We start from the raw sequence: 12,509 nt of genomic DNA on the forward strand, positions 1-12,509 counted from the left end.
TAGCATCTGATCATGCATCGCATCCATCCTCCTCGGCAAGACAGGGAATGCAAGCGATGGGCTCTCTTGTGTTCCAGCCCCTCCACATTCACATCTTTGGCGGCCCATCATCACTAAAGCGAACTAAAGCGAACTAAAGCTCAGCGCTAGACGGAACAGCACCACTAAAAACATGCTCTATCGTCCTAGCTCCCCGCGGAACCCGGGAAATACGATCGCTGGGATCGGAGAGAGGGCATTGTTTTTGGGTCAATGATCCGAGACTGAGGTTAACCATTGCCCTGAAGGAGAAATATTCCCAAGTCAGTGAACCGTTTAACATCTGACATGCCAGCCACAAGCCACAGTCTTCCGAATTCAAGTGCTTACGTTGCGACGACGTTTTTATTCCAGTAACGAGGCGCGGCTCGGCACGTATTCTTGTTTATTCAGATGAGGGGAAATTTTTGACCTTTTCTGTTCACCTTTGCCATAACGTTTTATTTCCCACGTGCAACGTCGTATTTTGACAGCGGAACGTTGGACTTTTGCCGAGCGAACATGACGGCTGATGCAGAGGCTGAGAAGCAGGGTGGCGACGATGTTGCCGGTCTAATTACCGCTGCGACTGCTACCGCGACTGCGACTGCGACGGATAGACAAGCGCCTACGACTGATGAGAGCGCGCTGCAAGCCGAGGTTAGCTATTGAGATTGTTGAGGGGGGTTGAATTAACGTGATGTAGAGTGAGCATGATTTTCGCGATGACGATTCAGCGATCGGGGTAAGAAATATCTAGGTTTCTTGGTGGATTGGGCTGACATATGCAGGATGATGCTGCGAGCAGTACAGCGTCAATCAATTCAAGCATCATGGCGTATCGCACCGAGAACGGAAGAACATACCATGCTTTTAGAGAGTCCAGTACGTATATCCCATCCTTTTGATATGTCTCGTTAACTTTTATAGTCAATTATGTACTCCCCAATGACTCGGTATGAAGCGCACGTATCTCGTCAGTTCATCACTAACATCGCGTCTCATCAGTCTGAGCAAGAACGTCTAGGTGAGTGAGTTTATACATGTATTATGAACATGAACTGATTGGGTAGATCTTCAACATCATTTGTTTTCACTTACTCTTGGCGGAAAGCTTTATCTCAGTCCCATTGGAGATGACAAGCCTTTGAACCGCGCTCTTGATGCAGGAACAGGTACTGGTGTCTGGGCGATTGACTTTGCCGATGCGCATCCCGAAACACAAGTACAGCTTCTCATCTCACTCTTGACACAAGTACTAACATTTTAGGTCATCGGTATTGATCTCAGTCCCATTCAACCCAATTTGTACGCCCCAGCTTATGTCCCGCCTTGCTCTCACTGACACATGCAGCCTTCCCACAAATCTCCAATTCCAAGTCGACGACCTCGAAGACGAATGGACATTCTCCTACCCCTTCGACTTCGTCTTCGCCCGCATGATGACCGGGTCAATCGGCGACTTTCCCAAATTCTTCACCCAGTCCTTCAACGCTCTCAGTCCCGGCGGTTGGATTGAATGCCAAGACATAACATTCCCCGCGCAATGCGACGACGGCTCTCTTGAAAAAGATTCATTTATCGATCAGTGGTCTAGTCTCATGGTCGAAGCGACGAATAAATTCGGTCGTACGGCGGAGAGTGCCAAGTTTTACAAACAGCAGATGATTGATGCTGGGTTCGTTAATGTTACGGAGGTGGTTTATAAGTGGCCTACTAATAGATGGCCTGCTGATCCTTATTATAAGGAACTTGGTATGTGTTTCTTACCAAGGGAAGGGTTTGGCTGACGATTTAGGGTTTTGGTGTAATCATAACATCGCTGGTGAGTTGTCGGGTCTTTCTATGGCTCTTTTCACGAGAGGGTTGGGATGGAGTGCAGAAGAGGTTGAAGTGTTTTTGGCAAAGGTTAGGACAGATATGAGGGACAGGCGCATTCACGCTTGGTGGCCTATGTAAGTGATCTTCGAGTTTGTGAAGAGCAAGTACTGACAATTTTCAGACATGTAGTTTATGGCCAAAAGCCGGAGGCCCAACCATGATGGGATAGTTAGTCCACAAACTTTACCATAACGATTTGAACGATTCAATATGATTATCAGGCGATTATTTCTTTTCTTAGCCAAGCATTCACATTTCTCCCATCAAACCAGATTCTCCGGAGACAGTTATTATCAGTGACCGTGAACTACAATGAAATCTGCACACAAGATACTCATAGTACCCTGTCCAAAAGGGCAGGATATGTATATCCCATATATTGTAACTACCATAAGACTTTCATTGGATGCTTGAGCTGCGTAAGTTCTCAGCGGTTCGTAGCCCTATTTGGTTATCGATATTGGAGCAGGAATCAGCTGGCAAAGACTATAGGCACAGCCAAAATAAATGAGACTTGAAATATCTAAGATATACCATGGTCAAATTCACATTTTAAGCATTTACAACCATGATGATCGATGTCTCAAGCATGGCGTCATATTCGATTTAAACTTCGCCCCGGCTAGTGTACGTGACAGGGGTATGAGATCGTATCACGTTACACCGTAATAAGAATTTTCTCTCAATCAATATCATACGTTCAAAAGAAAGACCTCAGCACTTCTGACATCGCGCTTAAGTCCTACGGGTCTCACGTAATACCACCCAAGAATCTACCTCTCCTTCCACTAACCATGTGGTGTGAGAGGTATTTTAGTCCCCATCTGTCGGTGAGTTTAGACCAAAGTCTGGATCTCGCTTCTACCCAGGTGGAGTATAGTCACCCTTGCCTCAGGCATTTTAGACCTGTACTTTTTAAAAAGCGGTTCGATCGGCAGTACGAGAAAAACCTCCCTTGAATTACTGTAATTCCTAATTTCTTAACTGGAGTCAACCCCAACATTCAACATGGTGCAACATCCACTACCCGATTCGTTGATATCAATGGACGAGGGGAAAAACTACTGGCAAAATGTCGCTGCTAGTGTCGACGGCATGCTAGGTGGTTTTCCCTCCGTGTCGAGGATCGACTTGCAGGGCTCGCGGTCGTTTTTGGCAAAGCTGGGCGTTGGGAAGCCCCGGGTTTCGAGAGCGCTAGAAGGCGGAGCTGGGTCAGTAGACTCCTAGACATGAGACTAGACTAAACTAATCATTTTATATAGAATTGGTAGAATCACTAGAGGCTTGCTTCTCGACATCGCTGAAACTGTCGATATCATTGAGCCCGTTGCTAAGTTCACCGCCGGTTTAGTTGATACGCCCGGTGTAGGCCAGATTTACAATATTGGCTTGCAGGAGTGGCAGCCTCAAGACGTCAAGTATGATCTGATCTGGACACAATGGTGTGCTGGTCAAATACCTGATGTTCTACTCATCCAATATCTCGAACGTTGCGCTGCTGCTTTGAGTCCTGGGGGGATTATCATAGTGAAGGAGAATTTGAGTACTTCGGGCGAAGATACATATGACGAAGTCGATAGTAGTGTAACACGGTACGTTTAAAAGTCCCTGCTTCATCATAAGATTCATACTTATAGTTTTATTAGGACCGACCAGGGTTTTGGAGCTATTTTTGATAAGGCGGGTTTGGCGATTATACGATCTGAGTTGCAAAATGGATTTCCGAAATCTTTGCTGCCGGTTAAGATGTATGCTTTAAAGCCAAAGGGGCGATGAAGGTTCGTTTCATTCTCTGTTGAATAAGGTGTTGGTTGGTTGCGCTTCCTCCGTGGCCAATCACTGGCCGATCATGGCAGCTCTCGCGCTTAGGATGTTGGCTTGGCAGACTTCAAGAAAAGAGTATATGAATGAGTAGAAATTTTCGAAACTTAGTCAGTCCGGCAAACATGGAAGAAAATGGACTTTCGGTGTCCCAGGTCGCTAATACTGCTCTGTTGCATGCTGACTCCATTCGCCGAAATTATACAATTGAGAGGAAATGAGGTTATTCCTTATTGATCTGGTCGAAGAGCATACATCTTCAACGGGAGTAGTTGACGGTTCTTGACAACCGGGAATCCACGTTGCATATCTGACTTCACCAGCTTCAACCCCGCTCTCTTGAAGAGCTGCTGAAACTTCTCATCCTCCCTACTCACTCGTCAGTACCCAACCGCGGAACTGTCGGCTGGAATTCTCACCTTGTGACGCTGCCGTCAAGTTCATCGAACTTATCCTGTCCCCATGTGCTTAAGTTCTCCTTGAACACAATAAGGCCATGCTCCTTCTCTAGCACAGACTTGCACCTCTCCAGAAATTGCACCAACTCCTCGTCGTTGAGATGTCCTATGCACCATTGGATCCAGATCAGATCGTATACGGCTCCTTCGCTAGGTTCCCATTTTTCAAGGCCGACGTTATGGATTTCTCCGACACCAGGTTTGCCGCGTAGAGTTTCTGTGAATTTAGACACGGGCTCGACGACATCAACTTGATCTGCCAGCTTCAGAAGCAGTCCTTCTGTGATCCTGCCAATCCTATAAAGTTCACTATTAGCAACTTCGTTCTCAGACATCGTAAATCTAACACTTACCCCGCTCCACCTTCAAGAACCCTCGGTATCCTCTGTCTACCACTCTTGATGCCAATTCCTAATCTCGCAAGGAAGGTCCTCGAGCCTTGGAGATCAATGCGAGAAACGGAGGGCATGACAGACAAAACACCGCCAAGCATTCCGTTATTGTCGGAATCAACGGTCTCCCAGTATTCTTTGCATTTTTCTGCTTGTATTAAGCTATCGGGTTGTGAGTTTGTAGGGTTCGACATGATGAGAGGGTCTGTGAATTGGTTTGCAGAAGAAGAAATCCGCCTCTAAATTTTGCCTGCATAAAACATTTGTGCTTGGTGCTGCGCCACATGTGGCTTGCTCTTGACGAAATGTTAGTGAATGGATTTCTCGGTCCTGTAAATTGATCATGAGGCTTTAGGTAAGCTTTGATGAGAATTCAAGGCTTTGACCAGAAGGTTCATTGACGTTATCACTTAATAAAGCTAATTCTTTGAATATCCTTGGTAGAATCCCAACGCCACAGCAGTGCCGCAGGGTAGGTAGTCGAGATGCTCAAGACAACTACAAAAAGTTAATAACACAAGCCTGCATTGGATATAAAGTGACCAATTGCGACCGGAGGGTTTTACTCAATAAAAAGTTGCATCTTAAACTATGGTAAAGCCACATTAGCCTACACTTCTATCTAGCTGAGCCACTGGAAGTTGTTTGCAAGTTTATGGATATCCCTTTTCTCAACATGTTGTGATTGAGTCATTGAGATTTATTCGTGTTGGCTGATAAGTGGAAAAGAGTAAGGAGCTCACTTCGAAACTTATCAAGTCCGTTCGAAACTCGTTCTTCTTGGCGGAATATGCGGTCTCTAAATGCCTAGACAAAGTGATCTCGGCATGGGAAGCCAAGTGCCGGCTTGGCAATACGCGATTCTTGGTATTGTTTTGTCAATAGAAGGCGCCCCATTGATGCGAGGCAGTGCACCTTGGCGTCTCTTCTCTCTGACATTTAATGATTTCACTGCACTGAACATTGTAGCTGTTAAAAACATAAGGCTGTAATCTTAACCTATAAGAATAACGTTTCTTCACATATATAATTCGACTTCATCCACTTAAACAGAGTCCATTAACAATATTTTGCCCAGACTAGTCCACGTACGCATCGTCTGTGCACTCCTCTTGGCGAAGCAATTCAGAGCCGAAATCGCCGCATCCTAATCTCTTTCAGCCCAGACAATTTTCGCTCCGAATAATAGTGGGCCCACCCAGCACGTCATCCCGATTAAAGGAGCGACTCTTTTTTTCTCTCTCCCTTTAAAATAACTTTCGAGGCGTTGACTAAGAAAATATTTTCACTTTTTCAAGGACGTCATTACTCACGCGACGGTTGAATTGCATCAAACGACGTTATCGACGTAGGGAACTGAACTGCAAGCAAGAAAAGTCACTTCGGCATTTCCTCCGAAATTTTGGAAATCTCGGTCAATATGCCCGACTCTGGTAGCGATAACCCCGAAGCTGGGCCAAAGGGAGAGCCCAAGAGCCCTGTTGCCAGCAGATTCACGACGGAGATCGATCCGCGATGGGGCGATATTCTGTTGCTCATTTGCTTCTTCGTGGCTGGTCTCGTTGACAGCGCTGCGTTCAACATGTATGGCTGTTTCGTCAGTATGCAGACAGGTCAGTTCATGTCCCTCAACTGATATCTCCAAACTCAAACTCACATCATGCAGGAAACACAATCTTTGTTGGTCTAGGCGTCAGTCATCAGCCTGAGAACCTTCCCGGAAAGGCCTGGTCTCGCTGTTTTCTCGCTATTGTTTGCTTCGCCATTGGAGCTCTCTTCTTCTCCAGCTTCCACCGATTTTTCGGGCCTCAGAAGCGCTGGGTTCTTATCACTTCATTCCTTATCCAGGCTCTTCTCACTGGTCTGGTAGCTATCCTCGCTACAACCGGTGCTGTTTATAATCACCCTCATGGACGGGAAACAAGACACCAAGATGGCTGGATTATCGAGAGAGTTCAGGACTCGTTCCCAGCAACTGACTACGCCGCTATCATCATCCTCGCTTTCCAGAGCGCAGGCCAGATTGTCGCTAGTCGTGTCCTCAAGTACAACGCCATGCCGACTATTGTCCTCACAAGTTTGTACTGCGACATGATGAGCGACGCCAAGCTCTTCACTGCGCCTATCAACGACAATGCCGATCGAAACCGAAGAGCTACTGGAGCCGTGCTTCTGTTTGCTGGTGCTGTTTCCGGTGGTTTCTTGTCCAAGTCATGGGTCGGATTTGCTGGAGCTCTCTGGATCGCTGCGTTCCTTAAGCTATGCATCACTTTTGCCTGGGTCCTCTGGAAGCCAAAGTCCTCCAGCAAGTAAACGGAATGTGATCCGAGACGGACGAAAACAGGTTGAACTATGGTTTGCGTCTTTATGGCGCGTTTAGGTGTTAGCGTTGATATCCAATATCTAGATGAAAGTTAGATGGCTAGAGGTTTATAGAATAGAATAGTAATTAATTGCAGATTTCGATATCCTTTTCTCAAAAATGATCCTAGCTTCTTCTGTACACCATTTTACATACTTGTGTTAACATCCATACTTGCTATTCATGTCCCTACGTCAATGCCTAGTTCGTGCATTGCACTCCTACTTGTCTTGCTGTCTGAACGATCTTCATGCAGTTGATGCCAAGACCAAGAGTGACACAAGCAACAAGATTTCACCGAACCTGTAGTGCCTTTTGGCTGACTTACATTCCTCGTGACAGTATCATAAAGTCCAGTGTCGCATTCTCAAACAAAACCCTTCGGACTTTCATGATAAGCCTTCATCGTCAGATCATACCATATCAACCTGACAGTTATATTCCCCGTAGCTTCGGAGTGAGGCTGCGCCAACGTGTCAGTTGGCACTAGGCAGCAATGGGGGCCATTGAGACTTCTGTCAATATCAATCAAGAAACTGCCGCATCATTCGTCTCAGTTGAGGCCTCATTTTCTTGAAGCGATGCTGACATGGTGTGCTGTCCCGCGAGTGAGGCAATGTCAACTAGCCAATGAGTGTTGATCTCTAATAATCCCTGCCTCTGGAGGATTCCCAGCTGAATTAACGTTTCTCCGACCTCAGTTATCAATCTGCATTTTCAAGCTGTCAAGTGGCACAGCAGTAATGCTGACCTGATCGAGTCTTACGTGGACAGCCATTCGCCCTGTAGGATTCCGCCTTGCTTACCGTAAACATGGATTGCTTGTCGCGAGCCAATGAGAAGGAGCCTTACAGATATGCCTCGCGAGGCTCTACAGAACGTCGTCAGTAAGCATGATGATAAAACCTTCCTAATATGGACGTATATGCCGGAGAATTTATTCCGAATGGCAAACCTCGGCAATAAGATTTTGGGTTCCTGGTATCACTGATGCCGTGCACTACACTTTAGACATCCTTTTCAAACCCCTTGACCTCTCAATCTGCAACTCAGTCAACAAATTGGTCAGACTCAGTCAGATGTGATACCGTGCATATGGGAGAGCCATAGGCTTACCTCGTATACGACGTACAATCTGCGACATAGATAACAAGGCTCGTTTCTCGCGCCTGTTCATGTTAATCATTCCCTCTCATCAATCAAGCCTTTGTGAACTACTCCGATCACAAGTCTAGGTCTCGACCATAAAGACAATAGCTTCATCCATATATTGCCCGTTACTTCAACCTGCGCAGCTGCGCGCTCTCTCTTCCCCCTTCTCAAATCTCATTGGTCACCTTCCAACCCTGCAAACAGATTTCACACAAGACTCAACATGTGCGTCTGGGTCATGAACACCAACCACTTTCTATGTGGTCACTCAAACCGAGCCCGTGCGTTCTCGATGAAAACCGGGTGCTGGTTCACCTGCAATGTCATTACTGCTGAGGTTGTCGGCCAAGGAGTTTATAATTGGTCGAGGCCTTGTAATTCCTGCATCTCAGCTGGGACTTACTGGAAGAGGGGGACCAGGTGGTATAGAAGGGCCTAGTCAACCCTCCGAGGAATACTAACAAGACTCTATTAATGAGATTCATGTTGGAGCTTATGGCGACAATTATTGGGAACTCGACATGATGGCCTTGGGAAAGGATGAACTGCTGGGTAGTCATTTGACGGCGCTATGGGAACTACATCGGCAACGCTCTCGTTTGAGTTCCGAAAGGTCAAGTTGTGCGAAGCATTTGCATGGTGCTGAATGATATTATGTCCATGGGTCGGAGTATTAGGAGAGAGTTGTGTTGTCGGAAAGCGTGGTTGGTCAATAGTTCTTTTTGAATGCCTTTATGAACTCTTGTAAATAGCTATTTATGTTTATGTAACGGATGATAATTGTTATGATCTAAGTATATCATCAGTGCTCCCATTATGTCGTGATGGTTCCTTATCCGAGTCGCCAAAAGCAGTCTCTTCCACGGAAGGCTCCTTTCTAAAACTCTTATGATGAGGATCCTCATGCTCTAGGCTGTTGAGCTGATAGCTGTGAGAAGGCCTGCCCCTCCAGTTCCCGCTGGATTTCGATGGGTCCTCTCCTTGACGCTTCGACTTTGTCGTGAGACCGAGAAAGGTCAAGACTCTGGGGAGGTAGGTTCTGAGGAATGGCTTGAGGCGCATGAGGTTGTTGCATACGATACCCATGTTGAGTTCGACTAAGGACCAAACACCGGCTTCGGCTTGCTTTCGTGTAAAGTCGGGGTTGGTGGCCATGATGTGAACGTAAGGGGCTCGGACGATGGATGCGACCAAAACGCTGTGTTAGGGTCAGTATGTCTTTGAGTCGCGGTCAAACTGTAGATACGTACGCAGATCCAATGGACAGAATACAACCAACGACAACCTTTTGTCGGAATGGTATCTGAAGATTATGCAAAGTGGGAAGCGGTAGAATGATAATAGACAAGTCGGTCGCAATGTTCAAGACGACTTGGGAAATGGCGAGATTGTTCAAACAGACACCTGACCCAACGTCCTTTGGATTGCAAGGCCCTGAGAGTAAGACGGTGAAAGTGATGGTATAGATCAACAAGGCGATAGCAATGACGTAGACCGAGATCTGATAACCTCTCGCTGGGCTGATGCGGTACAAAACAGACAGAATCGACAGCTTCGTTAGGGTCGGACTCCACATATACGTCAACGTCGTCGGAGAGAGGTACTATTACTGTTAACGAAGAACGACTATATCCAAGAGGTTAGTATATGTACCTTGTTGTACTGGACCATATCCGCAAGGGAGACATCCCAAGCATGCGATCCCCATCCGTACTTCATCATAAAGCAAACAGAGATAAAGTAACCCAACGCCGTTCCCCATGCAAGCGTGATCAGAACGACATCGAGTTCCCATTCCTTAACGACCAGCGCGCTTGTGGCATAACGAAGAGCGAGAGAGACCGTGGCGAGAAAGTATGTGACTGCAAAGACCGTGATTGTCGCGAGTTGCACATCGGAGATTGGCCTGTCAAAATTGGATTCCTGGCCAATTGGCGGCGGTACAACAGACGTGTTGTAGATATTCACTCCAGGGTCGAGAGTAGCCATAGTGACGATGTTTGTCAAGAGTTCAACTCTAGCCAAGATGCATTGAGTGAAGTGGGAAAGAGTTCACATTTACAGCTGGCTGAAGCCATCAGCTGGACTTGATGTTGCATTGTAAGGATTTTTCGTAAAGCCAAGCCGATGCGACAATGCAGAATCCCCGAGCCCCTGGAATACAAGCCTTAGTGCCAAGACGGCACCAATCAGATGGCAATTTCTTAAGGATATATCGGCATTAGAATGGACATGTTCATGATGAGTGACTCCTGAATAAGCCGTAACACTACTGGTATCATGCATCAGCCCTAGCGAGTTGCACTCTGTATGTAGTTAGGTTGATGGCGATCAATGACAGGATCTGGCCACCATCTTCCAGCCCGATATCACCCCAAGATATTCCCGCGGGATGAGCTTTGCTTGATAGAAACTTGCAACAACTTTAGAGTCAAGAACTCTCGCTGGAAGAGCCATATGAATGCCGTGGATGCTTTTCTCAAGCATTCTTTTCGTTCAAGTCTTGTGAAATGATTAACGTCCATCGGACGGATGACCTGACTTTACTAAAAGCCCGGTATTGGTAGACGATAGAAACATGCAGAATGTGGCATGAGTTGATTTCCTGAGCTGACGACGAAGGAACTAGCGCAAACTCTATATCTCGGACGATGAAGCATCTTTTGCTGACGAAATGACGGATGTAACTCCCGGCCACATCTTACAAGGGTGAACCAACGATTTTCTACAACGGACCAGGTCTCCAACTGGATGGGAAATCCTCCTTGCAAGGGGTTGATACGAAAAGGTGTAAGCGAGGCCCTTGCATGCGGGTTGCAATAGGACCCGACAAGGGTATATAATCCACGTTACTGGTGATGCAACAGAAAAAGCAACACCACTTTTCTATCCTCCTTTTAAAAATCTCTTCACGATGTTTAACTCCCTTGTCACGGGATCTCAAGCCCCGAGGGGTAATTTCGATAGCGACAAGCCGCTGCCTTTGACGCCGGAGGATGTTACTTCGGAGTGGCTATCTGAAGCTCTTGGCGTTGCTGTAAAGGACTTCAAGATCAGTTCTGTTATACACGGCACTTCGTCCAAAGTCTTCGTGGACCTCACTTTTGGCGATGGTGTTGAAACGGAGATTCCTAGTAGGGTTGTCCTTAAGGGAGGTTTCAATCCGGTGATTCGTGAGACGGTTCCTCAGATGCTACCGACTTATCGCCGCGAGGCTGAGTTCTACTATCATGTTGCCCCGCAGACTACAATGCTTCTTCCCAAGATCTGGTTCGCTGGTACAGACACAGTCAACGGCCAAGGCATCTTCATCATGTCAGATGTATCGAGCGAAGCTAGCTTCGGCACACCTCTGGAGCCCTGGACACCCGAGCGTGTTGGCGAAGCTCTGAAGCAACTCGCCAGTCTGCACGCAAAGACATGGAACACCAAGGAGGAAGAATATCCCTGGCTCTTTGGAAAAGATGGATCAAAGCTGGAGAACCCTGTTCGAAACATTATCCTTGCGCTGCTGGAGCCTGCACCATGGGGAGCACGTTTTGACGAAAAGGTTCGGCCGCCTGTCGCTAAGGAGCTCCTTGACCCCGACCGTATACGAAAGGCTTTCCAGGCTCTTTGGAAACATGCAGACGCGGATCAGAAGTATTACTCGCTGATTCATGGCGATGATCATGTTGGCAATACGCTGATTGCGAATGATGGCACTCCTGGTTTTATTGACTGGCAGGGTCTGCAGTTTGGGCCTTCAGTTCTTGACTTGGCTTACTTTCTCACGGGTGCTTTGACGGTTGAGGATAGACGGAAGCATGAAAAGAGTCTTATTGAGACGTATCTTGAAGCTTTGCATAAAGAGGGAGGACCGCAGCTGACAAGAGAGGATCTTTGGGATGATTATCGGCGATATAATCTGCAGGGCTTCCTCTGGGCGATGACACCTCAGACGATGCAGCCCGATGAAGTAGTGTTTGCGATGGCGGAGAGATACTCTGCTTGTATTATTGACCATGGAACTCTTGAGCTGCTTGGAGTTTAAGATAACAATGAGTAGGTTTAGACCACTCAAGAACATCTAATGTCTTTCCTTGTCAGACGATTGTGAAAAAGGTTGGTGCACCTGTCTCGAGAGGTTCAGAGTTGTGGCATTCAACCACCGATTGCGCGAGATAAACTGTCGATGGTGTCTATATACCTGAGATTCACGGAAACATGTGAGATATATGATAAGAATATCGGTACATATGAAGGAGGAAGGTTTCTGCGAGGAGGCATAACAGAAGCTTAGGATGGGCCCGAGATATACAAAGACACAATTAGGCTTTTTGTAAGACGATACAGTTAGGTTAGCAACGGACATTGTTCGGAAATATGCACATCACAGGGTGATAAGAAAATGTGAACAAACTTTGAAGGGCTTCTGGATATGAT

At 46.8% G+C, this 12,509-nt stretch overlaps 6 protein-coding genes across 6 annotated transcripts; 4 read left to right on the top strand and 2 right to left on the bottom strand.

Moving 5' to 3' along the window:
* The first annotated feature begins 106 nt into the window (after positions 1–106).
* BKA55DRAFT_573909 (S-adenosyl-L-methionine-dependent methyltransferase) lies at positions 107–2,340 on the top strand. Its single transcript, XM_046193249.1, has 9 exons — positions 107–678; positions 725–763; positions 810–903; positions 949–974; positions 1,027–1,045; positions 1,092–1,243; positions 1,289–1,326; positions 1,373–1,773; positions 1,817–2,340. Exons 1-9 carry the CDS (start codon positions 541–543, stop codon positions 1,975–1,977), a joined length of 1,068 nt encoding a protein of 355 aa, XP_046047655.1. The 5' UTR covers positions 107–540; the 3' UTR covers positions 1,978–2,340.
* A 567-nt stretch (positions 2,341–2,907) lies between these two features.
* BKA55DRAFT_595555 (alpha-N-methyltransferase NTM1) lies at positions 2,908–3,675 on the top strand (the record flags this gene model as incomplete). The annotated part of the gene is made up of 3 exons (XM_046195822.1): positions 2,908–3,110; positions 3,162–3,491; positions 3,546–3,675. The coding sequence occupies 3 exons, from the start codon at positions 2,908–2,910 to the stop codon at positions 3,673–3,675; spliced, it is 663 nt and encodes a 220-aa protein (XP_046047656.1).
* A 275-nt stretch (positions 3,676–3,950) lies between these two features.
* BKA55DRAFT_692237 (alpha-N-methyltransferase NTM1) lies at positions 3,951–4,764 on the bottom strand (the record flags this gene model as incomplete). The annotated part of the gene is made up of 3 exons (XM_046199754.1): positions 3,951–4,089; positions 4,140–4,475; positions 4,532–4,764. The coding sequence occupies 3 exons, from the start codon at positions 4,762–4,764 to the stop codon at positions 3,951–3,953; spliced, it is 708 nt and encodes a 235-aa protein (XP_046047657.1).
* Positions 4,765–5,589: 825 nt separating this feature from the next.
* Positions 5,590–7,033, top strand: BKA55DRAFT_85040 (uncharacterized protein). The gene is made up of 2 exons (XM_046201658.1): positions 5,590–6,183; positions 6,237–7,033. The coding sequence occupies exons 1-2, from the start codon at positions 5,991–5,993 to the stop codon at positions 6,881–6,883; spliced, it is 840 nt and encodes a 279-aa protein (XP_046047658.1). The 5' UTR covers positions 5,590–5,990; the 3' UTR covers positions 6,884–7,033.
* A 1,834-nt stretch (positions 7,034–8,867) lies between these two features.
* Positions 8,868–10,073, bottom strand: BKA55DRAFT_515725 (uncharacterized protein; the record flags this gene model as incomplete). Its single annotated transcript, XM_046188033.1, has 3 exons — positions 8,868–9,282; positions 9,335–9,687; positions 9,738–10,073. The coding sequence occupies 3 exons, from the start codon at positions 10,071–10,073 to the stop codon at positions 8,868–8,870; spliced, it is 1,104 nt and encodes a 367-aa protein (XP_046047659.1).
* A 913-nt stretch (positions 10,074–10,986) lies between these two features.
* BKA55DRAFT_739984 (kinase-like domain-containing protein) lies at positions 10,987–12,117 on the top strand (the record flags this gene model as incomplete). Its single annotated transcript, XM_046201431.1, has 1 exon — positions 10,987–12,117. Exon 1 carries the CDS (start codon positions 10,999–11,001, stop codon positions 12,115–12,117), a length of 1,119 nt encoding a protein of 372 aa, XP_046047660.1. The 5' UTR covers positions 10,987–10,998.
* Positions 12,118–12,509: the final 392 nt, after the last annotated feature.

This window comes from Fusarium redolens (assembly GCF_020744475.1).
Source record: "Fusarium redolens strain MPI-CAGE-AT-0023 chromosome Unknown BKA55scaffold_11, whole genome shotgun sequence".
NCBI classification, from domain to species: Eukaryota; Fungi; Ascomycota; class Sordariomycetes; order Hypocreales; family Nectriaceae; genus Fusarium; species Fusarium redolens.

Bases quoted from the DNA above. Each gene is read 5' to 3' on its own strand.
- BKA55DRAFT_573909 (XM_046193249.1), top strand. From the start codon at position 541: ATGACGGCTGATGCAGAGGCTGAGAAGCAGGGTGGCGACGATGTTGCC. The intron at 764-809 runs GTAAGAAATATC...TGACATATGCAG, and splicing joins ATGACGATTCAGCGATCGGG to GATGATGCTGCGAGCAGTAC. The intron at 904-948 runs GTACGTATATCC...TAACTTTTATAG, and splicing joins CCATGCTTTTAGAGAGTCCA to TCAATTATGTACTCCCCAAT.
- BKA55DRAFT_85040 (XM_046201658.1), top strand. From the start codon at position 5,991: ATGCCCGACTCTGGTAGCGATAACCCCGAAGCTGGGCCAAAGGGAGAG. The intron at 6,184-6,236 runs GTCAGTTCATGT...CACATCATGCAG, and splicing joins TTTCGTCAGTATGCAGACAG to GAAACACAATCTTTGTTGGT.